This window comes from Bombus bifarius, unplaced genomic scaffold, assembly GCF_011952205.1.
Source record: "Bombus bifarius isolate JDL3187 unplaced genomic scaffold, Bbif_JDL3187 scf7180000009125, whole genome shotgun sequence".
NCBI classification, from domain to species: Eukaryota; Metazoa; Arthropoda; class Insecta; order Hymenoptera; family Apidae; genus Bombus; species Bombus bifarius.
The window spans coordinates 6,537,809-6,564,691 of NW_022884914.1; the positions used below are offsets into that span (position 1 = coordinate 6,537,809).

Genomic DNA, 26,883 nt, shown 5'->3' on the forward strand with positions numbered 1-26,883 from the left:
ATTCGCAGCCACGCTTCAGACAGACACGAGTCACCGGTTCGGAGAACGCGTAAATCGTGGCCGTAGCTGAGATAATTCTCCCCTAACGGGCGAATCTTGCGGGCTTCGCGAACAGGCGTAATTCGATTCCCTTTACGCAATTTTGTCGAATCGTGGTTTCGCATTCGCGAAGCTCGCGACGCAACGGGTGTTCCGCGCGAGAGGGCGATCGGTCCACTAATCAAGACTCGACGCAGACAAACAAGACGACACTGTTACGATTTCACAGCGTAGACGCTGGACGATTCAGCGAATCTATATTTTCTACGACAATACGCGTTTTATCATTAGCAATATGAATCATGACGATGTCGCATCGCGTCTAGAACTGATTATCTATTAAACGCGCTAGCAAATGATAATAAACATTTGTTGAGTATTTGCGCTACGCATATGTAGTTGGAGAAAGCGAAAGTGATCGCAGACATTCGTCGCTGATTCAACTAATAAAAAAATTGATCGAACGTGTACGAAATCAATGAACAATAAATTTTCTTTGGTATATTAATATTACTCTAAACGTTCCCAAACGCCCACAATCCTTCGCAATTTTTTTTTATTCGTTTACACATCGCGTCTTCACCGAAGCAAATTTATATTAGCGAACATTCGCGAATATTTCGCACGACTAATAAATGGAGCTCAGACGTAAGATCGATTTTAGATCGACGAAAATCCATTCGATTCGAGCCAGGCATTCGAAATCTTTCTGGAATCAGAGACCGAGATCGGCTAACTTCGTACGATCTCGAAGCGCTTGTAAATTGATCGCGGCTCGCGTCCCGACTGAAAGCGATCTGCTCGTTAAGTACCGCAGCAGCCTCCTCGGAGAGACGAGGCTGGAAAGCAATCCGGCGTGGATCGAGATCGAGATCGAGAAAATAACGATAAAACGTGACGCGGTCGCAATTAATGGCGGAAAAGGTATCCGAGAGCTACGGCCGCGATCCAGAGCCCTCTTCGCCGCGATCGACGACGTCTCCACTGAACGTTTGCGACACGATGCAACACGCTCAGACATCGATTCGAGCGATCGAACGGACTACGTACCCGATGAGATCCATACGGACGATGCGTTCGCCGATCGGCGAAAGGTGCGCAGCAAGCGTTCTCTTTAACTTCTATGCGTCTTCTTTGGTGTACACATAGAATACGCAAACACGAATGCACTCGTACACGCGTATGGTATGTATCGTCACGTGGATGCGTGTTTCTTGTTTATAAAGTACACGTAAAACACAAGATCTTGAAACTGATGATAAAGACTGCGTTCATTAATACGTATATTGTTGCAATTGTAACTACGATGATAACAGAAAGATAGCGAGTGATTTTTCGCCGTAATCGACGAATCAGGTCCACTTTTCGCGGTGTCACCCCGTATATCGCATGGGAAAATAAATCTTGTGGACACTCACCGGGAGGGAGACTGGACACTGGACGCTGTCACCGGACACGGGTTGCAGCGACTGCAACAGATCGCGTGCGTGAAAGAGAGGACGGCTATCAATGGCTGCATTATACAATACCAGTGAACTGGTGTACACGGAATATGGTGTGCGTGCGCGTGCGTGTGAGAGCGCAGTACGCTGCGCGCGTACGCGACGACGGCGCGAGTATGTAAACGTAGACGCGCGAACCGGGTCCACCGAACCAACCGAACCAACCACCGAACGAAACAAACGAAAGGAACGAAGCAAGTACTGTCAGGTATTCCCGCGAAGAGGATCTGTCTCGTGCGTAGTACTGTCCCATACGCTTGGGAGTACAGCGAGCGCGCCAACGAAAACGTTGAGACGACGAAACGAGACGAGAGGTGCATGCCTGTGCTCCACCCTGTTTCTCGGGTTTACTTTTCGACGAGCATTTTGCCGATTAGATATCGACTCTTTTGCAAACACACTGCGCTGCACTGTGGGATTATTCTAAAAGTAGGATTTCCTATAAGCGTTAAACGTACATACATACGCATCTACATATATAGACATTTTCAGTTGGACACAGTGTTACACACAGAAATGACATATCGCTACAAGATGTTTGTATAGTAGAATTTTTTTTATAAGAATCTTTAGAGAGAGTTTAAAATAATTTCTATAATTGTCGCAGTTCGTATAATAGGAGAATATAATAGGATTCGTTCACATAATAGAAGCTCGCGTTCAGATAAGTAGTTTCAAACGGTAGCAGTTAGACGCTAAGTAAGATTTCGTTCCGGTAAATGAAATTCATACAAACGAAATTGTACTGTGCTCCGATGTATCAAAGAAGCACATTTCTAAACGATCTGCGACTGTCACGTTCGCATCAATACGTATTCTACGTTTATAGAAAATCTCACTCGAACGTCTCTTCGTTCCTTGTCGTCATCTTCAGCGGTCTCCTTTCATTCTCTGTATTATCTCTTTTTAACCGACTTTACAGTGATCTTTGTCGCTCAGGTTGCTCGTGGTACTCGCAAGAGAATTCTTTCTGTATCTATCCCGCTCTCTTTCATTTCCACCTGATTCCACTGGTCGCTCTCCGTCTACGTTTTTACCTTTCCTTCTGTCCCCTTGTCTCGATCCCTGTCCTCTCCCCCCTCCCGGCGTCGTTCCGCAGCTCGACCGGACTGACCTGTTCACGTGTGCACCACAGCCGCAATAACTATATCCAGCCGCGCTTTTTTGTCAGCCCGTTCTTACGTACGCTCGGAAATGAATTGAGTTATTGTAAAATCGTGTCCGGCCGGCTGTAATTGTCCGCGCGTGCCCCGCCATGTTCGTACGCGGCCGCAAGCGACCTCGTCCATTTTTCACAGCGGTTCACCTTTTGCCAGTGTAGACATAGAGCGAGCATATCAAGTGGAAAAATCACCACACAGTTCGCCATCCGAACTTCCGCTTAAAATGGATTTGTAATATGAATAGTTACGAATAGGATCGAGCTAGATCAAACGCGTGATGCCGTTCCGCGTTGTCGCGGAAACGCGACCACGACTCGAGAAATAGTACAAGCATAAGATAAAAAATGGAAATAAAAATGTGTAAAATGTCGATTTGTCAGAATAGGCGGAGCTATCCACTCGAATATTTAATTATCGATTTTGTAAAAGAACGAATGATTTAACGGAGGATTTTTTAGTGGATAGCTTCGATCGAAGGGAATTTTTCCACTCCAAGTTACAAAGAATCCTGATTCATTCGGTTTATCGCGATACGACGGCATTTACACGGATCGAGGGACGCGTTCGCGCCTTTTCAAGGTGAATAGAGAGCTCGGCGCCTCGACGCAGGCCCATCCTGAATGAACAAGCGCAATAAGCAGGTGCTGGTGCTCGACTCACCGGCTTCGAATCTCCTTCCAGCTGATCGGCTTTATGGCCGTGACGACCCCATCCACCGTCGAACAATTACGGCGAACATCAGGAAGCACACCGTTCTGCGGGCAGAAGAAAATCGTTTTATTAGTAATCCGTGATAGACGGTTTAACGTTATGGTCGGACGGAACGATTCGTGAATTTGTAAAGAAGAATCTAGGTGTGTACCTATACAATATGTTTCTATACGGGTTGTTGAATGTCTTGAACACGAAGAACGGAATATGAAAAGAAAGTTTGTCACACTATGTTACGAAAAGAAATATAATTCTATAATAGTGTTTAAACACAGAAATAATTTAGTAAATTCCAAAATTTGGTTTCTCAGTTTGCTTTGTCATTTATTCATTCTCCCCTATTTCTAATCATTTTACGAATATAGTTTGTTTCAGTGAGTCACCGTGTATAATATCAAGTAATAGATACGCAGGTTTATCGCTCGAAACTGATTGTTATAATTGTTGCAAAATTAAGATGTTTTTCGTAGGCTGTAGACTATATATACACCTTCTTGCTATGATATCTTGAAAGCTGATAAGGGTTATCAAAGCGAGTACATATTTTGCGGTGGATCAGACATGTTTGAGTAGAAACGGGATTTTGCTTGGCGTAAATCGTAGTACGCTCATTCATAGTTGTTTTTAATCAAGTATCGTTACGTAAAGAAGTATTAACGCCATATTAGTATAGATAGTTTTATAAATAGATTAAGATCATAACCATCCCTTTCACTTTCATAAATAAGTATTTAGAACAAAATTTGTCGTCTCTCTTACTTCGTACGATACGACGAAAATTGTAAGGAAACATCCATCAAATTTCTATAGCGCATCAACATCACTAACACTTCTTCTGCATCAAACGTATCTCATGCTTAACCGCTCTAAAAAGTTCGAATCCAAAAGAATCCACTCCCTGCAAACTTACTCGGTAAAAAACGAAAGAAACAAACCTCGCCAAACGTTTCACAAATTAAAGGTTCCAAGCCTCGCCATCGTCTCCAATAAAAAGAAAAGAAACCGTTACTAACGTGTCCCCGTAGGACTCCATTATCCAACCTTCCGATAATTGATAACGCAGCGACACAGCGACGAACGCGTAGGATTTGCATGGAGGTCGGTGGAGTCTTGGCCCGCGGTCGCGACCGACAGATACGAAGGATCCTGTGCGAAGACAAAGGACGATGATTCAGAGGTAGTAGGAGAGAAGTACCTGGTAGATGACACGAGATTCCACCGAAGGTGGGCACTACGTCACTGTCTTTTTCTTCTGCTCATCCTGTGCTGGTCTGGAGCGCGCGCGCGACCGACTATCGGACGCCGCGAGGTGGTTTTCGACTCGAAATCTCGGCATTCCTCCCGCCGCGAGGAATCCAACGATGTTAAATGAACCGTCCCGAGGAAATATAATGTCCGCTAAACATTCTTCTCCGTTTCCGTAATTTACGGCCGGCCGAAATCTCCCGAATCGCTCGACGAGACTGATCGCCCCGACGAAAGTGCCCGCTGACGAGAATGGGAACTCGATGCCCCGACAGCAGGTGCTTCTCTCTAACTTGTGTCACACTGCCGGGGGATTCCTTCTTTTCTTCCCTCTTTTGTTAAGAAACGAACTAGGCGGGATGAAACGGATGGTAATGGGTGAATGCTGATTCTTTGTCGAGATGCGGACGAGGTTGTTTTTTGGGGAGAGACTTTTTGAAAAAACAGCCGAAGGAGATGCAGAAAGTATTTGTATACGCTGTTCATTTCTTTTGGTATTTAGATACACTGGTTAGAGAAAGAGAGAGAGAGAGAGAGAGAGAGAAGGCTACTTCTGATAGTGTAAATATATCTACTTCGAATCTGATTACCCGCAATCGCTGTAAGAAAGAGAAATTTAATTGTATTTAATTGTATGTTAACAAAATATTTGATTCAAGTCTAGAAGGTAGTAGGACAAGAGAGAGATATCGAATACAAAATGCTGATTGATTTCATTAATTTCTATGAGCGATTTTGAAATAGTACTTCGTGAGTAAAATTTAATTGAAACAATCGGCCAAGAGATTCGTTCATCACTGAAACGCTCCATATCTTGCAAGATTCGCCGTACATCGAATTTCACGGAAACTTTCCAATGAAATACGAGGCGCATTAACCACGTCCCGACTACGACGTTCCTAACTGAGCGTTCCCATGTTCCCGTGCGACCACTACGACGATCTGGCAGTGGTGATTCGCTCTATTAAAAGAGCGACCGATCAATTCGCAGTCGAGGCGACCGGGGTACCTGTGGCACGTGGGCGTTCCTGGCTAGCAGGGAGCCGTAAAGTCGTTAAGTAGCCACTTCGGACTTGGAAATAAGGAGATGATGGATCATTAGCCTTGGGGATCCTTCTGTAACTTCTGCCTAGTCAGCGAGCACCGCATACCTGCGATTTGTAGAAAAACAAACAACCCAAGTGGCGGAGCATTGGTCTCGCGTTAAAAGGCCTGTTTTACTATCGAAAATGCTTGTACGTTTTGCACGATACATAGTTTGTAACGTATAATCGTCTATTAAATTTGAGCTTGTTCCGTCAAATAAATTCCAGCGTTCATATCTTTTAAGCTACAACGCTCTATACCTTAGGATACAAATATGAATGATATGCATATGTATGTGGTCGATTTGTACTCGTTATTTAAGATACCTGTCACTTTAATTTAAATCTGACGTTGTTCGTATTAAATACTACTACGAATTATGTATATTTATTAATACACTACATTTCCCTTCCTTATGTTTGAACTCGAACTCGCCAGTATTTCAGCTCACGATTAAGACATCCGATTAAAGCGCGTCGATGCAACACAACCTGCAACAGGAACATCGCATCGGACCGCGGACAATTCTCGTTGCATCTTCGGAATGCAGTCAGTACAACTACGTTAATAGGGCAGTCGATATATCGATGATCATAGAAGCGCGACACCTGGCGGTAGTAAGAGGCGGTCATAAAGGCGCTAAATGGCCACTTTCGACCGGCGAAGAAAGTGATGTTGGAACATTAGCTCCGTTCGAAGTAACAGAGAAAGGGGGATAGAGTTCGGGAGCGAGCTGTATACCGCGGCCGAACAGAAAAATACGTAAACTCGGCTTGTATTACGCGCAAATCGTCGGACATGGGAGTCGGTTGCGCTGGGTCGCCGACAGAAGCTCACGGCAGTAATGGTAGTTGGAGGCACGATTGCGAATGCACCGACGATAATGCACCGCCTTCTCGTTTCTTCTTCTCCGCGTATTGCTCGAGAACCGTACGGCGAATCTTATTTCCTGATAAATGTAACGTTCGCGCCATTACCAGCAGGAAGAATCATATTTTCTGAGCATATTTCACGGAGGCCGCGGCTTTTTTGGTGCACAGCAATCGCGCGTTTATTGGCCGTCCGGCGCGGTGCAACAAGAAGGAAGTTGTAATTCCCGGATAACGCCTAGCGTAATGGCGCATCAAAATCAGACGGCTACCTCTTTCTTTCTCTTCTTTTCATCATCCACACCACGCGAAAGAAACGTTCTTTGCCATTTAGGTCTTCCAAAAACACCGGGTCACCTCGAGTTTTCGCTATTGCATTAATATGCTAATAACGCGTGGGTGTTCTTAAGAAATAAGGAAGCGTGCGACCAGCAACCTACCCAGCCATTTTTGGATCTGGTCAAACGTAATAGACCAGTGTTTCGCTGTTTCTTGTTTCTTCTCGATGGAGTCGCAGGAAATTTCTAGCCTCGTGTCTCGCGAACATTTTTTCTCCTCCCTTGTTTTCTCTTTGCTTTTCGTCAGTAACAAACGTTATCAGTCGAAACGGTCGTTACCGGTGTCCAGATGGCCGGGATAACGCAACCGCGAACGCTTAGACAAAGCGCCATTATTTACGGGCAAACAGATTGGCTCGCTAACCCAGGAATTTAGGTGTGCTCCGATTTCTAGACCGCGCGAAGAACACACGCAGCAATTTATAGCATCATTGTTACTCCTATTGTAGTTCCTGAGCGTGGGCGAAACGCGCCGGTGACATTACACTTCGCGAAATCTTGCTATGAACAGTACCTTGCTGCGAACAGTACCTTCTAGTGGAACCATATGCATCACAGGTTGATGTCCCAGAAACAGCCTTGTTTCCAGTTTGAAACATTCGCCGAAGTCTTGTAACAAAGCTCCTTTAGTTGGCCTATCGTTCGGAATTTCATTGGATAAATTAAGAATGTTCGAGAGAGTCGATACGAAATATATGGATCGTATAGAATCGGATGTATCGTTTGTTTGAAAGAAATAGAAATGTGTGGACGTGAAAGGACATTGTATAGCTGTATATTGGAGAATAAATTTCAATCTAAAAGCAGGATGTTGGAAACACAATAAGTTTCTTGGCGCTCCTAGATAACACGGTAATAAAATTGTTGCGACTCTTGTACACAATGCAGAAGTTTCATAGCGGAATCAGGGACGTGGATTCCCATTACTTGTACTACTTTTCTACGAAACCCTTCCATTTCTTTCACCATAAACCTACCATAAAAGCAAATCGTCCTCGTCAATATCAAGAACTTCTTAGTTCCAAAAAGGTTCCATGAAACAAAAGCTCCGAATCCTCTTCACAAACTCGATCAAACCACCGAGTCTCGAAAACGACCGTCTGAACGAACGTCCACGAGAGTAGCGATCCATGCAATTGGTCCGTAGAACGAGCGGCACGCTGAGTGGCGCGGCGGCGGTAGCGGCGGCAGCAGACGAACAGCTGATTAAAGAATGTATTTGCTCGGGCTGAGAAAAGGAGTAGCGGTTCGAAGATTCAGGAACAATCGGTCGAGAGGAAGCGAATCGGGACCGGAGCGAGGCAGGCGATCGGTCAGGTAGGAGCCCGGTAGGCGAGCTGTTTGCCGGTTGGAAGGCGAGTCCGAGCCGCTGGAAGGATGCTGGAGAGGCCGAGTGGTGGCGGCACGGCCGGTGTGGTCAGGTGGTTCGCAAGGACGCGGCAGGCCGTTCACCCGTTCACCCGTTCCACTCCCCTCCCCCTCCTTCCACTGATCCTGCTTCCCTCTGTCCTCTCTTTTTCTCGTCGGATCTCTCTCCCTCGCGTCCGAATCACGCGGCCCTCTTACCTCTTCCAGGCGACTTCGTTCGTCTCTCACAAGCTCTTGTGACTCTCTTCTGCTGGCTCTCCCTGGCTACCCCTTCCCTCTCCTTCACCTGTTTCTTCCACGCTTTCTCTCTCCTTCCGTTCTTCGTGTAGTGTTTCTCTCTTTGTTCATCCACATCCACAGTGTTTCATTGGGCGGCTGTCTCCCTGTCTTCTAGATCCGAGCACGGCACCAGCACCGACTTAACTAAGTAAGTTACACCGGTATTTGTACTTACTTTGCCTCGAATCGACGCGCTGCACTCGTGCTCGTGTTAACACGATAATTGGCCTGTTACGCCGCGCGGAAAAAGCGCGCTCGCATCTTTTTTCTGTCGATAACGCCTATGTCTCGGTCGTGGGACCGTAGAGTTTGGATAGCCTCTTCTTAGTTGAGATATTTGCGATTTGCAGGCGTGTTTACAGGTTCTACCATGGTAAAGAGGAAGAGAATTGGAGCTTTGGGAATCAAGCGATCGATGGTCATTGAGATTTGAAAGCAAACAAATATCGTTCCACAACATTAAATCAAAGTATTACATAAATAAATCCCATGAATAAATCCCAATAAAATAAAAATCCCGTTGGAACTATCACTAACTTCGTCACACCACAAACCAGACACGATGCAAATGATAGAGGCACCTTCCCATTTCCACATCTAAATCCATCCCTACCCTACAAACAGCGAATGACACAACTAACATTCTACGAAAGTAGATCAAAATCAAAGGGGGACACCGAAGAACCTTCCCCATCAAGGAATCATGAACTGCTCGGTGTGATGAAACATTTCCTCTAGACAGTGATTGCTTTACGTGTCGCTAATAAATACTCTCTGTTTATGTGTCTCCTGACTGAATTCAGATATTTGCTATCAGAACTGGTTTCACATGGCAATTTCAGTCGGATCGTAAACGTCAGAAACGTTAACCGAAATCCACATCAATCGTCGAATAGGTGAACGATAACGACCCGCGAGACTTTTCGCACGATCTACGACTATTCGTTTGCATTAACGCTTCCTCAGCCTTCCCGCTGGCCTCTCAGCAATATATCGCGACCGGACGATCACCGTAATTCGCAGGCAATCCTTGCACGGGTCATATTTCAGGCCTCGGCAAAAGGCCGCGCGCGATGCTTTTTTTTCAGTGTTACGGTCCCTGATGAATATTATCCAAGCTACGGTACTCGTTCGACTAACCGTTTCTACGGTGGGGATTAGTGCCAATGATTCGGATGATTAGTTTATTGTCAATGATTGTGTACGTCGAAACTATCGGACGATCGATCGGTATTATTAGCGTCGGTGTTATTATTATATGTACCGTTAGGTATCGAATGTTGCTTTAGAGAGTTCACGTGTGAAACTGAGAAAGTGCTTTATTTAATAAAAATTATGAAATACAAAGTATGTATTTTATAACGAGAGAATCAAAGTATATTGCATCAATCGATGATAGAAGAGAATGATGTTAAATATGAAACGGTTAATATTTCGAAAGTTCTTAGAAAAGGCCTTTTTAGAAAAGTTATATCCGCATGATTGATAATTTGAGAATTGAAATACTTGTACCTTTATTATAGCGTCTCATTGATTGGTGGTTTCTTTCGGGTACATTTAGATGTATGGTACTTTTTATTCAGCATTATTCATCGAATCGTGTAGAAAATTTTTCTTCGTGGATTATGAAAGAGTTTGTACGTAAATAGAAAGGAATTCCAGTCAACGATAGAAACAGATATTTCGACATAACACTTGGAAAATCCGTGTAAGATTCATGTTCACCGCCAACAAAAGAACGATCTTCATATGTTTCTCGTGACCACGGCTAAAGTTAATTCTATACTACATCTGTGTTGTATTCACTGCCCTTTTGTTATTAAATGCCACTATTTGTTAATAACATATGATCTATACAAATCCTATAATAAAATCATTATCGAGCAAAAGTAATGAGCGTTCCTTGTAAAAGGTAATGACAGTCCTTGAATTTATCAATACACCATCTTTCCAGAAATATTTCCCACCATTATTAATTTTTTCAGATCTCCAATGCGAACATCCTTTTCATTAATAGGTCTTTATGGTACTGAGCTGTAGAACATTTACATGCTATCGACCAATGATTCAAAGAAAAGCAAAGTACTCAAAAAACCATCCCTTCGTATGTGTACGTCCGCAAATGATTTGCTAATCGCAAATACATAGTACCATTTAAAGAAATAAAATAATTCACCTGAAGCTCTTGAAGAATCATTTTCCACATTAACGAATAGTCCAAGAGATAGTTACGTAGGTAGATTATTGTGGATTATCGATAATGCTTCCATAAAACTTAAATGCACGTAAACGGAGACGCAAACTCATCTTCGTCATCGTCGAGAACCACACTGGCGTTTCATCTTCTCAAATACAAAGCAGCAAATGCAAATATCAAGTAGCTATCGTTGGATCCCATCGTTCGGTGTCACGAAATCCAGCTTTCCAATTAGAAAGCGTTTTTCGTGGCGTTTCACGCGGGTATACACGGGTTTGTTGTGAACGAGCTAAGTCGGATACCGATCAAATTCCACGGTACAGTGAAATTCATCGTCGCTGAATGACGTCACGAGTGAAGTAACAGGAGGCCGGTTGTCCGCGTGAACGACCCCTCGTCTCCAAGCGGTGGCACCCGTCCACGAGAGGTGGGAAGAATCAGAGAAGGGGGACAGCCCTCCCGCGGGGAACTAATAACCGGGTTTCACGAGGCGTGTCCGGGTGCACGCGCGTCCGCGCGAAGAAAGCCGCGCGGGCCGGATTCCATGCGCCGAAAACGACGCTGTCCTCCGCACTACGCTGTTCAACTTCTGCGGGGCGCACGTCGAAGCAGGTAGCCGATAAACAGACGGCTGTTCCAACCGGCTGTTATTAGCTTCTTTTCTCGGGGTAATGCGTGCCCTGTCAGTGGCAGTGAATAAGGAGAGCAGAACGAACGCGACCTCTTTGTCAGCCGGCAACAATAACCACGTTGACTTTTCTCTTCCCTGTCCTTCGTTTCTTCACCGTTCGCCCTTAATAGCCAAGCCAAACCTTCGTAATGTCGCATCCTTGTCCTTCGACCGAGTTATTCCACGATTCTCGGTTCGTGACAAAGATAGACGACGTCGTGGCGCAAAGGGGTGGCCCAGGCGACGCTCCAAGTCGATTGAACAGAAATTGAATGATTGGGAGCGCGCGCCTCGAGGGCGCTTGATTGTTCATTCAAACAACAATCGTAATTGCGTTACAGGTCGGCCTGAGAGGGGAAAGGAGTAAGTGGAAGGGACCGGAACGAATGACTGGCATCGTGGGCGATGGGAACTGGCAGAGTCGAGTCGCGGCTTCCGTGCACGTTGGGGGTTGCTCGGACGAGTGGTCTACGCCAAGCACTCGGCCGCTCCTCGATGCCACTACTCGAGCGGTGCTACGCTAACGTTATTAGTGCCACGAGCGTCCTCGATCGAGCACGCTCTCGCCTTTCGAGCGAGCCGTGCTTATCGCGTGCCGCTATTTCCCGGCCGAATATGTTCGTATCGAGGCTTTGTTCGCGACTCCAAGAATAGGTCCAACGGAGTCGATTGATTTCTCACAGTACGACTCCGCTACAGGCGCTTGCTAGGGAGTCTGTTGTTTTTGCTTGTTGCTTGGATGAGAGGTGATTTTCGCGTTGATAGCAGAGTTTTTGTTGTAGATTTGTATGGTTGCTGCATTGTGTTGAATTATGTACTCGAAACGTTCGTTGTGAAATTTAGAAGAATTTCTTAATCTCTTCATGGGAGGAAGCTAACCACTGAAATATATGTGTATAATAATCCGTTATCTTGTGAGTTGGAATTAAAGACATTAGCATTCTTTCAAGTAACGTTTACTGGAATGACCTTAGGCGATTATCCGGTAACTTCGTGATTCGTGTTTTGAAAATCTTTTTATTCTTTGCAAATCCCTGTAGGCTGTTCAATTTGTCACCATTAAAACTCTTTTGCGAAGATCGAGCTAAATTATAGCTCGACGATGTTGTATCCTGTGAATAGGTATAATTTAAACTATCACAAAAAGAAGATTGGATAAAACAAAGTTTCCAAATAGAGCTATCTATCGTTCGATCTTCCACTTAGTGGACGACTACCGTGACCAGTTAATCGAGTCACAGAATCGACTCTTCCTGCGCGAATTAAACATTTGTCACCATTTCCTCTTAAAATACCGTGTATCAAAAAAGAAATCGACGTTCGCCGATACATAATCAATTCGAGGAACCAGGACCATCTACGAGTTGTGGTCAAATATTTATCGGCAAAGTGGTAAAGTCTCGCGTCGAACAAAGATTCACACGTTGAATCGGCAGTGTCGAAAATCCCGTGACGTCCCCCGCGAATTAGCTATCACGAGGTCGTTTGCTAGAACACTTGTGACGCCGTAAATAGGTATGCTCAATTTGCAAGTTGCGGCTTCGTGTCTCGGCAAAACCGCGAGAGATCGTCGTGCTCATCACGTATACATACACAGAGCCGGGCATAAAAAAGGTCTTCTCCTCTGTTCGTTTCCTTCACATGCAAGAGGGGAATAGAGGTGGCCAGTCACCGAGGAGCAAACTAACGATTTGCTTAGTTAATATTTGCTCAGCTATATGTTTTTTCGAGTCGCTTCCTAAATCGAGGTTGACGCATTGTTACCGTCTTCGTTGTGATTAACATAATAATGCAAACACAATGACACGGCTAACTCGACGAGGCCGGGCTCTATTTGAGCAGGTGAAAATTCTCTCGCTCTAGTGTACTACGACGGGTTGCGTAGGTGAGGACGCGAGCGGGTTACGCGCGCGAGTGTGTCATCGCGAGAACGCGTGACAATTGTTTTCTGATTCAATTAGATAGGATTCGCGAATTTTCGGTTCCTTTCAGGCGTAGTCCAACCCGCGTCCCCGCACTCTTTCTTTCCACTTCGCGACTGCTATTTTTATAGGTTAAAGAACGTTTGCCTAACTCGTCGCGCCGATTCTTTTATGCAGAATATACGTAGGTAAAGAGGACATTGTCAGAGATGGAGTTTGAGATTTTTGTCTCTTGCGTAATGTTACAGGTGCGTAAAGATATATTTTTTCGATCCCAAAGGCAATTCTGGTATACGAAAAATAGATACACGCGTATGCGCTATTTGAATAATAATAATAATTTTTGTTAATACATCAAACACTTTGTAGATCGATTACTGCTTCCTTTTATTTCAAATCGCCGATAACAGCCTCACTTTCATCAGCGGCGTACTATTACCCCAGTAAGTCTTCAACCCCATTCGTGGCGCATAAATACATCAGCCGAGATACCGATGAAAGGGCTCGAACAGGGCGAGGAAGACAATCAGTCGCATCGAAGAGCCGCTTAAAGAACACTTTTTACCTCCCATTGAGCTCGTTCGTTTACGGAAGCGAACGTATACCGGAGATTTCTCATTTCCAGGTAATTAATTTACAATGAACCGGACGAAGGGGGAGCTAGCCCTTGTTCAGAGGGTTCCTTGTAGTCTTCGGATGCTTTCAACGAAACCAAACAACTAACCGGTCTTCGATTATAATTAACTCTCGTCGATAAGGCCAGAGAGATGTTCGATCCTTCCTCATCGATAGAGGGGTACGGCCATTATTACGTTCCAACGCTCTCGAAGTCTGCTCTGCCTGGAGTTTTAACCGTTAGGTGACCATTGTGATGTGAAGTAGCCTTGAAACCGGGATTGAGAGAGACGTCCAGCTATGCACGTCACATAAACTCGCCTGCGTCGTACTTCTTCGAAGTTTATGCCGGTGATCGTCCACCTTCTTTGACTATTTACGCTGTTACGCAAAAGAGGCACGGACAACCGAGGCGAGAAAGATGACACGTCAGAAAATATTTCGAATCATTCTCGTAATCAGAGGAAGAACGAATCGCCTCGTCGGCAAGAGAGCGGCCGCTCGATGAAAGTCACGTCTATTGTAAGAAGTGAACTTCTTTCGAATTGGGTAGTCAGGTCTTGTAAAAATTCCTCCGACTATACGGAATATGTGCAGAAGCGTAAACGCGTTGTTTTCGCATGAAATTACAAAACTCGTTTTAGAAAGGGAATAATAAATTTTATTTCTAGATACATTAGAAATTAATCAGCTCGTAAAATATCAAACCCTGACACTTGAAAGTATCGATTTCTCGGTATCTAGTACTTAAAATTTCTAATAATTTGAGTAATAAAAAATGATTCACTTACATTTATAGTATTAAGTTAAAACATCATAGATATTACAAAACACGATTATGTTTATCCGCCGTAACTAATTACCCCAAATACCAGAAATCTCACACTCCCTAAAATATGAAATTCTAAAGGACAACTCTCACGGAAACTCCAACAAGAAGCCCATAATCGTACTCGTCGTCGGGCATCAAAGAAAAGAGACAAACTCCGTGTTAGAAGTCGATTAAGTCCCTGGACGAATCCGTTAGGGACGATCGTTTGTTCGTCGATGGACGATCGGACGAAAGAGGAGACGCAATCACGGCGAGCACAAAAACAGATGTCGAACAGACGCCTATCCTGGGAATAGGATACTTGATCGTAAAAAATAATTGAAAGTAGACTGCGCGGAGAAGAGGCGACGGAGAAAAAGCAACACGGTCCGGATGCAGGCCGGAAAATGACAATCACTATAGCGCGCGAAACCGTTTCCTCTGTCTGACGTCAAACCCGATCGAGAGCTTCGTGTTTCGTTGCAGTCCTCGTGTCAGGGTGGATAGAAGGGGGTTGGTCGTGTTAAGGGGGAAACAGGATGGAAGCCTCCGGCGTGCTCGCCCTTCACCAATTTAGTAGCCGATCTTCTCCTCTCGACCGACACTCTGAAATTCCATCGACCTTCCAACGTGTATAAGTCGAGGGTGACTAGCTTCCCTCTCCCTCCACGGCCACCTCGATCCCTTCTTCCTGCACGAGACCGTGCCGTAACGTCGACTCGTTCGTCACTCCGTAATCGTTCTGTCGACTGGGGCTCGTTGACAGGTGTCCACCAAGGACACCTCGTTTAGCTCGAGAGAATCGATGATCGTCTTCGGCTGACGTAACCCGTGCTATCTCGATGATTCGGTGCTTTTCTCTTTCAGCTCCTTCCTTTCTTCTTTTTCTAGTTTCTTCCTTCTTTTCCTTTGTCCTCTTTTATTTTTTTTTTTTTTTCAGTAGGCGATGATCTGGATCGATCGAACTCAACTACACGTTTACTTGGACGTTCGAATATCAAACACGTGAAAATGAGAACGATCCCTATTGATAATCAATCCCGTGTATCATGACCAAACGAAGCACGGTTCTCGCTTTTTGTTTCTTTCGTTGCTCGGTGATCCGGATCAATCAAGCACACGTTCGAATACCGAACGTGTGGAAGCGATCCCCTGTCGATAATCAAACCTGTGTATCACGCGCGAACGTTGCGCGACCGATTCTCGTTAATCCTTACCTCGATACTATCAACAGGGTGGCCCGTAATCCCTCTTCTATTGGCAACAGAACAGACAACTCTAATTACTCGTTAATTTCTTTCTAGCTAGTGTAGGCTCGATCGTTCTACAGCTTCTCCACGAGCTTTCGTCTTCTTCGTTCTGTGAAACCAGGTCGCGTACTCGCGCGCGTATAACTTTTTACCACGAGACCGCGATCGTTTTCCACTCGCCTTAACGATCCGGTTTAATACTGTTATTAAGTATTTCATTAGGGTTCTGCTACAAAGTAATAAAGAAATTTATTCCTCGACGCGTAAGTACACCGAGGTTGCTCGTGTCCGCGCGTGGAGACGCCGGCTCGTAAAACTTGATGAGGGTTGCTCCGCCGCGGGGACCAACCAAGTGCACGTTTTTGTTTGTTCCGCGTTCGTTTCACACTACCGAAGAGATCACAACTCTCGATGGGCTTCCCTTGGCCTTGCCAGCCACCGAGAAGTTGCGAGTATACCTGTCGTCTTACGAAGTTTGTACCGACTTTGATTTCAAAGTGGTTCCGTTCACACGCGTAAGGTCAGCGGTCAGACAAGACGAGACTGGGTTGGATCTGTCGATGATTAGTCTCTTCTCGATTTGGAGAAAATTGTGGATTCTAAGGTAGATAGGAAATTTAAAGGAACGCGATTTATGTTCGATCGAGCTAGCAATTAAGGTAATCGTTGGCGTAATGTATAATTTCACAGTTAAGCGTTGCTGATTGCACAGGAAGGCATATCACGTAAAGGGAAATAGTATATCACATTTTACAACTGCGAAGTTAGATAAACTTTTTAGATTTTATATTTTCGGATCGAACTTGAATGGAAACAAGAGCAGGAAAAGTTCTTCCTGCGAGGATGCGCATGATTTACGTTGTTTGACTTAATCTTAATTATGGTGCGCGGGAATCAGATATTACAGAATGATTTTATAATTGTGACATGTGGCGTATACGAGAAATAAACGATGTTTGCTCGTTGATATCTGCTATAGCGATCACGTGTCTTAACTTGTAACTTTTAGAGGTAGCGGATTTTAACGACGAATTGTGTACAGAAAATTTCGTAAAATTTCATTTCAAACACCATCCACGTAATACCGTGAAATATTATCGTCTAAAGTTAAAAAATTGCTATCTTGCAAAAGAAAATTGCAAACTGATCGTATCGCACCCCGTTCTTCGATCGTGGATACCGAGGAAATTTTGTCAGATGTTTTAACATCTTGTTACCGAAAGCTGTAATCATCGAAGAACGCGAATTGAATTGTTGCGTGTGAACTGTTTACTTATCTTGTGATCGTAAACTACAAAAAACGAAGGATAATAAAAATTACATAAGGTATAATCTCGTGACCACTTCTCATTAAATATTCCCAGTCTTACTTGGTTCGAATTTATTCCAAGACAAATTACAGGGAGTATTAAAAAAGACCTTTCACGGCATTGCGATTTACTAATGGATTCATTAGTCGATGATTATCGCTGCTTGATTATAGCTTTCCAAGGCTCCGATGACTTTTAATAGATAACCGTACTATCGCGCGACGTCTCTAGGAAACGGACGAAAGTGGCATTTAAGCGAATCGTTAAAATCTACGAAAAATTATCCTCGATTCGAATTATCGTAATCATAAAACTAGATAATTCTAAAACTTCTATCATCTTCGTTTACGTTTTTTATTAAAAGAATCTCAAGTCTCCAAACTTTGTTCAAAGGGAGAAACGGCTTCAACGTCAAAGTGGTATTTTCTTCGCCCATATAGGAACGATTCTTAAGGAAATCGAGCAAATTACGTTCCCTTTGCACGAACCACCCTTCAATATCCTCGACTTCCCCCAGAAAAGCACGGTAGAAAACACGGTTGAAGAAACAATCAGAGGCCGACAGCGAGCGAAGAAAGATGGAAACGTCAATTGTGAAACCATTCTGACCAATATTCCAGCAGCGTTATACGGTCGCGCGGCTAGGAATGAAGATTAATTCAGCCAGCGTGCGGATTATTCCGCTTTCATTTCGGGCTCATTGTCCGTGCGGCGCGGCGCGGCGGAGTCGCGCGTCTGATATCTCTCGCCGTGGCCTCGGGATCGTTCTTTGAATCGCTTGATGCGATCTTCATTGTCCATTACTCCGCCACCGAGTCGGGAGAGACAATATCAAAGCCGTTATTTTCCGCATTCGCGTTCTCTCCCCTGTGGCGTGGCATGAGGCCGCGATAATGAGGCCAGTCTCTCAGAGACTCTGGCGAGTCTCTCGCGGCGAGGCCACTGCAACGGAAAACAGTTCGAAAGGTCCGAGGCTCCGCGCGTTCCTTATTAGTTATTAGTATACTCGCTCGGGCGAGGAGAAGCATCGTTGCCAGGGAGGAACAGGGGGCAACCGGCGAACGAAACGGTTTACAAACCGTAGGAGAGAGCAAGAATAGAGACGGAGCCTTGAATGGAGGCCTTTGAATTACTGCTGGCTGCTTGTTTTGTATAGACGCATAATGTATACGTATTCACGCAGACCTGGACACGGGTGTTCTGTGTACGGACGCGTGTAGGACGTTCGTATAGGGGGCGAGCGCGTCTCAGCGAGTAATATATAAGTATGGCGAGAGAGAGAGAGAGAGAGAGAGAGAGAGAGAGAAAGAGAGAGAGAAAGAGAGAGACGGACAGACAGCCGGGTTCGCTCGTATGGACTTATACACGCGAATCTGGCAAAGTCGCCTGTATACACGAGAAGAGAAAGAAGAGAGACAGAGAGAAAGGGAGAAGGCGCCAGAGTTATCCGGCTACCACCGTCAGAGCTCGACAAACCATCATCCACCACCAACCACCACCGGTGCTACCACTAACTTCTCCCTGTCCCCGAGCATCTCTCGGTCCTCCCAGCCTCTTCTCTTCTTCTTGCGCCCCCTACCCTCTGTTCGACCCTCTGAAAGGTCTCTCGCCGAGTCGCATGCCCTGTCATCTTCTGAAAAGAATAATATCTCTCTTTGAAACATTAGCAATTCTATGATCGCCACCTTTATTTATACGGGCTGCCGTGGCATGGCGCGGTGGCGTGGCTCGTTGCCTTCCTCCAGGTCTTCCTCTATTCGTCCGTCTTCTGTACGCGAGAGCACACCGACACACGCGTATACACCAGATTACCGTGTGTATAGAAAGAGAGTGGTCGCGAACATCGCCCAGGCGCTGTTTATTACGCGGCGCGACACGCCGCTGGATGCGGAAAATTCGTGCGCAGACAGGGAGAGGACGCGTCGACGGTGACGGCCGGTGGCGTCGCCATTTCTGCCTTCTGTTACAAAATACTTTAATTAATGACTCCTCGGAACAAATTTACCTTCATTATTAGCACATTCACGTGGTGGCGGCGGCGGCAGTGGCACACCGCAACCCGCCACCCGCCACCGTTGTACGTGAGCGCGTGCACGCAACACGTGTACCCAACGCGCAGCCCACAAAGCCGCCATTGTGTGGGACACTCATAAAAGGCGCCTGTTCTTGCGCGGCCTTTAAATAATTCAATTCACCGAATGCTTCCTTCTCCGACCATCGCGCATCGCCTTTTGCTGCCTCCTCGACGGAAGAAGATCCGACGCGCCGGAGGATCAATGCACGATAAAGCGAAAGAATTCGCCTGGTGAACGTTTTTGCGTTTGTACGAACTTTTGCTTCTCTCCTTTCAACGAATCCATAATGTAAGGATTTTATGCCAGATCGATTGTGGATTGGTTAATTTATCGTCGACGTTACTGGCCATGACGCGACGAGAGAAGTCAATTTATGATGATTAGGTGATTACTCCCTGATCTCTTACGTGGTTCGATTAAATTGCGATTAATATCGGAAGGATATCAAGCTGCCGATGAAACGACTGTAGTTTATGGTAATTGGAATATTATTCTTAATTTTTGGACAGGTTTGTGTCGAGTTCGGGACACACTTCCGGGTTCTTTCTTTTGCGAGATATAATCGTCACTGGTCAGCTTGGCATAAAATGTGGCATAGTTTTGTTTCATTCGCTTTAGTGGAAGGTCCGCTTATAAATCATGGCATAGTTGGAATATCAAACGGGAATTTCGTAAGAGCAATGTTTTACAACGAGTGCTTTCACTTAGCTAAAATATTTCTTTGCAGCACGCGTATCCATTTTCGATACTTCAGAGATATTTCGACGACGATTTAGAAAGATTCGATCAATATTTTATTTTCGCAAGACGAAGGCCTTTTTTGGGAATTTGAATATTAAGAAGCTTGGTGTGTGTGTGTGTGTGTGTATGTGTGTGTGTACAAAGATTTTATCTGAGATATCAATTTCTTCACGAATAGCAAGAAAAAAAAAAAGAAAACAGGAAATAAGTTTCGAAAGAAAAAGAGGATATCCATATAGCTCGTTAGCGAAGTGTCAGTATCGTGTAAACCAACGCAAAAGATATCGAAACGTTCGCACACTATTATTAATTAACCATGTTCATCGATAAATTGTATATAAGAATATTACGGCTAGTTTGCCCGGTAACGCGCGTGTGGGTTGAGTCTAAATTAGACAGAATCGCAGGCTCGAATCTCCGCATAACTGCGAATAGGATGCGCGCAATTATAGAAAAAAATGTGAATCGAGTCGTGTATAAATACGGTGTATCTTGTATCTTCTTACTAACAAGCAGGGAGAACAAAGATAATTTGAAATAATATCGTATAACGGAATTCATTTGAATTGAGATTAAAATTCAGCAGGAAAGAGGAACGAATTGAATGAATTGTAAATATGATAAACGAGAAACACGGGCTTAGGTTGCGCTAGAACGTAAATGGATTTCACAAAGTTAGCTTCATTGAGAATGCACGATCTTGGAATTCTTCATGAAAATTAAAATCCTATTATATCTAGGTGAGAAATTTAGAAATTTGCTAATACTTCGATGTTAAAATTATAACTTCCGATATTTAGTAATACATGTAAAAAAAAATAGGAAAGGTTCTCGATTAGCAAGGAACATGATAGATAAGCCCATCTCATTTTATTGTTTGACCTAGAGATTGTAAATTCGCTTGATAGCTAAACAGGAGCATATTAACGTGACATATTTGGAAAGGGAACAATCTTGCAAGTCGAAGACACGAGTCTTTTAAAAATGAGTGATAAACCTGTGAAGTCTTCTAAAAAGCCAAGAGCATACCCAATGTTATAACAGATATTTAATCTTAAAACCGCGTAGAAAACCAGTTTTAATATGTGATTGATTGGCAGTGAATTGAATTTTAAAGTAGCTTCCCTGTTAAACGTCCGATAATTTATCATGTTCTTTCCCTGTGGTCTTTATACGTATACGATCCCAAAAGCTACACATCTTCATACTTTTTGATAATACTGCAACTATAAACGTTAACAAAGAACAAGCATATTCAGCCCGGAACTTCGGAACTCGAGAAACGAGTCGGACAGATCGATCGCAGTTCCGCAGCGTGTCCAGCAACCGGAAACTGCCGCCTACAGAAAAAGCGACGCGAGCCGAACGGCGTCGCGGCGTACAATCGTTCTTCTGTTCGGATCCTTCGCACGTTCAGGCTACCGAGTTAATAAAGTGTGTAAAGAGAAAAGGCTGGCAACAGTGCCGCTCCTTATCCGGAGTAATTATTCACGCGTGCTTAAGAAGCGCGTCAAAACGTTCGATCCTCTCTTAGCACTCGCAAGACACAGCCATTCTTTCGACCATTTTTATATTCCATTGCCAACAACGCAGACTAGAGAAAGAACGTTGAACATACTCATGCACATTTGGATGAAACATTCTGAAACTACTTGCCCAGAGGTCTCTATTTTCATACGGTTGTTCGCATTTCTTTTTTCTCTTGTCATGGTGAAAAGAAAGAGGAAAGATAAGAGAGAAAATGGGCAGGAAAAAGCTGGTAGAAAAAGCGGATGCCGAGGGAAAGTCTCGGTAGACGCGAGAGAGGATAATGCGGCGTGGATGAGCGGACGAGCAAGCGAGCCGATCCCGAGCCGAGCGTGTTTTCCGGGATCGTGGACGCGGCCAAAGGAAAAAGAGAAGAGGCACCGTGGACGGAATGGAGATGAGAGTACGCGCAAGAACAGCTTGCCCGGGACGGGGAGGATGAGCAGGAGATGCCAAAGGAGGCGGTGGAGGAGGAGGAGGAGAAGACACTACACAACCGGCGGAAAGCACACCGGGTAACAGAAGAACACACAGGGGTATATACACGGTCGAAGAGGAGAGAAGGCTCGCTCGTTCCGGCCTCTAGCCAAACAAACGGCCCCTTGCCCGATGCACGAGTGTGTCTCGCGGTTTTTGCACCGCTCGTTCAACTTTACATTTACGGACTGATTCCCTTACCCGTTGTCACTGGCTCGAAAGCCGTGCGCACTGCCTTTGCTTGTATGCAGATGCGGACCTCGGCCAGCCGAGGCCACTGATTATCACGGCCGTGCCGAGACGTGCACTTGTTCCGTGCCCTATTTCCAAATGGAACACAATGTGCCAGCTTTTGAGGACGCGTTTCTGCATCGCGCGGCCTACAGGTGCTATGCGGCGGCGGCAACTTGGGAATAATCGGGAACGCGGTGCACTGATTATACGATGACAGCTGCTGTGCACCTGGTCAATCGGAAATACATATTGCTCAGCATTCTCCACGATCTGACTATTTCGCGATGCAAATCGAGATACGAGTTTTGACGGTGACCCGGCGTTTGATTGAGAACCAGAAGATGAATGTGAACCTACTTATGGGGGGTTTTGGTATGCGTTTCGACGAAGAGGAGGGTCATTGCAGGTTGTATTACAACCGTTGGTTGGAAGCGGTAGAAGATGTATGGGATTTAGGAACTATAAAACAACAGATCATCTGGAAAGCGAAACTAAGATTATTTTCGTTCCTCTAAAAAATTAGCACGGATCGAATTAACTCGAATATAAAAACGAGCACTACGCAGGAAATTTTATTTTTGTCTTTAAGACATGTGATAGAACGAAGTAATGAGTTAGAACATAATATATATTAATGGATACTCCGAAAGGAAATTAAAATTGACAAATTATTTTAGATGCCATCTTCGAACGAAGTCAGCTGCTACTTTCGTTACGCGAACTTGAATACATCCGTATGCTCCGTTAAATTAAGTTCTCTTACAATCTTCGCATCTCTTATTAACCTGAATTTTAATTTTGGGAAATATAATATGACAATGCTGTTGTCATTCCTCGTTTCTTCGATATATTGTAAGTTCAACTTTTTCATCGACGTAAATTTAACTTCTTCCTATTCTGTCGAGATACAGTACTTGTGAGGTAGTAGTTTCGCCATTGTTCATTAGGCTTCAACCGCATCGTCCACCAACATGGAACATAGAAGTGGCACTGTCGATGTAAGATAAATACAAGATGCGTGGTCAGTGGTCATTCACACTATGAAGTACAGTATGGTTATTCAAGTTTTGCAATGGAATTCTTGCACTTTTAGCAAGCTTTCAAATACCTTACATCATTTTACAAAAATATTTTTACGCTTTGCAAATACCTTTAACGAATTTGATTGTATCCAACGTTAACGCATAGGATGTTACCAAGGAAACGCATCTTATCAGAATTCTTAATCAGGATAAGTAACCACCTTCTCGATGTTGCACATAAAACCTGTACCCATTGGCTCAGCTATCGAGTGCCATTTCTGCCTTTATGAGCAACACGATCCAATCTTTAATCCGTTCGTAGCAGCAACATCGTATCCAGAGATTGTGCTCGATTCGCACGCGAAAGCACGAAGATTTAATATACATAAACCGTCGCTAATCGAGTGAAAAGTTGTCAGTCCAGAAGGAGAAAGAATGGTAATAAAACGCGTCGAGCCGTTTCCCCATCAGCGATGCTATTTTCACCGGAAACATCGAACGTTGCCGATGCTCGTAATGAACAGGTTCGTCGTATCTGATAGATATCAGAACAGAGGAGATATTCTTGAGTCGAGCATCTGAAACGTTTTAAAACGTATCAAATAAGATCGTATCCACATCCGATAAATTGATATCTATTAGTTGACCAATTAGATTCCAGCGTTTACGAGACAATCGACTTCCTGCGCGAGTTTTCCACACGTGGACCACGTTTTCTATCCGTGGTTGGCCAATTAGATTCCAACAGTCGTGGGCAAAAAGAGGAATAAAAAAGATAGTCGATCGACCGAAGAAACGGTCCTAATTAACGCTGGAAAATCGCGCAGCACTGAGTTTCTGCCTGTGAATAAAATATACCTGATGGTACAACACTGATCATCTACCTTCTCCCATTAACAAGCAGAATTACGCGAATGGAATAAAGATGATAGCAGAGACTGTAATATCGTGCAACGACATTTATCCGAGTGACTTATTCACCCGGAAACCGTCGCGACTATTCGTTGCGCGGTTGTAAATTGCGAGTCGTGAGTACGTGGAGAGGCTGGCTACGGGCCTGGTTCCGTAATGACAGTAATATAGAAACTTTAACAAATGGCGATCACTTAACGTCACTGACCTAATCGAATTCTCACTAAAACTTTGAACAATATTTTCTTTCAAGATTTCTATATTTGAAAAGCAGACATGTCGATTCCATAGAAAACGAAGCTCATCCGTGATTTACCGACACCTCGACTTAATTACGTCACAGCATGTACATCTCCAATCGAGAAACAGCGCGTAGAGGAATTCCCCTTATCATCGGACGATGGTATTTACTTTTATAATTAACCACGTCACTTAAGATTCAGACATTTTTACATAGGCTACCAAACAGGACGCGAGAAGAAAAAGAAAAAGGATAGCGTTACATCGGCGTGCAAACGATCGCTCGAGAAGAACGTCCAGTCGGTTCGCGAGGTCCATCTTAATTTTGAACAACGTCAACCTTTGGACGGACGTGTCTTGCCACTATCAGACCGGTTGGATCGTCTCATTTAAGCCGCGTATCACGGAGACGTATCTATAAAGTATGCGAATGCGATCGCTTTTATTATATATATACATATATATGTTGTTGACTGAAAGCGACGTGTAAAACGTTCAAGATGAAGAAAAGGAAAGGAAAAAGGAAATAAGGAGAAATCCAATCGACCACGCGAGGCTGACGAAGAAATCAGCAGGTGTCGTTGAATTAGTATAGATCAAGGTCCGTGGCGCACGTCAATTACATAATCAACAAACGATATCAAGGATGATAGTGCATAACGAGCGTCGGGGCCACGTTGCGTCTTCGAAACTGGTCCCAGGGTGCTATCTTGCCCCTTTTTTTTCTCTTCGGTGCGCGCGCCGCCACGAGACTCCAGCGGAAGGAAATAAAAGTGCGGCCGGACCGAACGGCGAGTCAACTTGTCGAACGGGCTCTTTATTTACTTTATTACAGGCTCCGCTAACGGTATCGGTCGCATCTGCGTCGCCCCTTTTCCCTCTGTTCCTCTCGCCATATTCCTTTTGCGAATTCTTCTATCGATTCCACCGTGGTGAACGCGGCTGGGAACGAGTTCGATAATTGCGCGTCTTAAGTGGTCGCGATGCAAAGTGGTAGAAGAAAGAGGGAAAGAAACAGAGAGGCAAAGAGTTTCTCTGCTCTTCGTCGTCGGTGGATGGTCAATAGGTAGTATTAGATGAATATTAATATACACTGAACCATGACAAGAAGCTCTGTTGCTGGTCGATGTAAAGCATATTTAATTGCCGCGAAATTGCCATGAAAAAGAACCCGGTTACGAGCAAACTACTCCGTATAGCCACAGAGACGAGAAACGATGTTTGCTTTCGCGTGATGAACTCGTGGTTGAGAGAATTTTTGGTCGTCGCTGCATAATGAACGATTGGAAGTTTAATGGACGTCGATCGAACGCAGATCGTGATTGTATTATTTAAAAAAAAAAAAGTATTCAATTCGATCTTTTCTCCCGTGTTCATACGTGTGAATGAAACGACTAAACCTGACTATTAAACAAATGTTATGCCGTGTGAATACGGAGCGGTGGCAAAACAAGTGATGGCACAACCAATACCAATGCTCCAAATGCCAATTTTGTCGCTTACCGCGTACGGCATATTGATCTCTGTATGTCCACGGCCTTAGAAACGAATAACAAAACGAGCAAAAGACTCTTTTATTTATCACTTTCAACCGATGGTCTCATCTTCACAGGCCGAGTAATAATTCGAACGCAACATCAATTTTCTTGATGTTCAAACAAACAGTTCTCGTTGAAAACTTACGACTCAATTCCTTTTGACGCAGTTATTCCAAATATCGAACAATAGAGCATTTTCATTCTCATCGTTTCTTTTTACGCCGCGGACGTAGGTAAAGCACGAACGACATCTCGGTTGAAAAGAAGTTTCCTTTTCTTCATCTACATATATCAATACATCAGGAGGCACTTCTATTTCAATAAGAATCTCCTTTGATCCTTTTGTCCTTAGTCGATTGGGCAATACGCGTCAGTTAGAAAATACGGAAACTCAAGCGAGAATAATTGCTGGCATTTGCAAAAGCTCTCAATTCGAACCGGGGGGAACGAGCGGCTTGAAAACAACGTCGTGACAGTTACAAATAACTTTTACATGGACGTCCCGATTGAAATTCAAATTCTAGCCATACACTCTGTTTTAGCCGCATTGTCTAAGTTGCTTAGGAGCGACAATAACTCACGCGTTCGGCGCAACGAGGTTACGCTTGTTCGAACTTATCGGTGCACTAAACGTCTTTCAGACACACGTGTTCTCCAAGAATATATGTTACACGTCGTATTAGTGTAAAAACAGGAAAATGAATTATGCACGATATTTGATTCGAACATGCCCTTAATTTTA

At 44.4% G+C, this 26,883-nt stretch overlaps 1 protein-coding gene across 3 annotated transcripts in view; it reads right to left on the bottom strand.

Moving 5' to 3' along the window:
- Window positions 1–26,883, bottom strand: part of LOC117213563 (transcription factor SOX-6) — a 324,095-nt gene that overhangs the window by 141,124 nt on the left and 156,088 nt on the right. For 2 of the 3 annotated variants that reach the window (XM_033459009.1, XM_033459006.1), the window contains exon 2: window positions 3,365–3,459. In XM_033459009.1, coding sequence (XP_033314900.1) covers window positions 3,365–3,459 — 95 coding nt within the window. Of the gene's footprint in view, window positions 1–1,089; window positions 1,229–3,364; window positions 3,460–26,883 lie in introns of those variants that run through there. The other variant, XM_033459008.1, reaches the window with a different exon arrangement.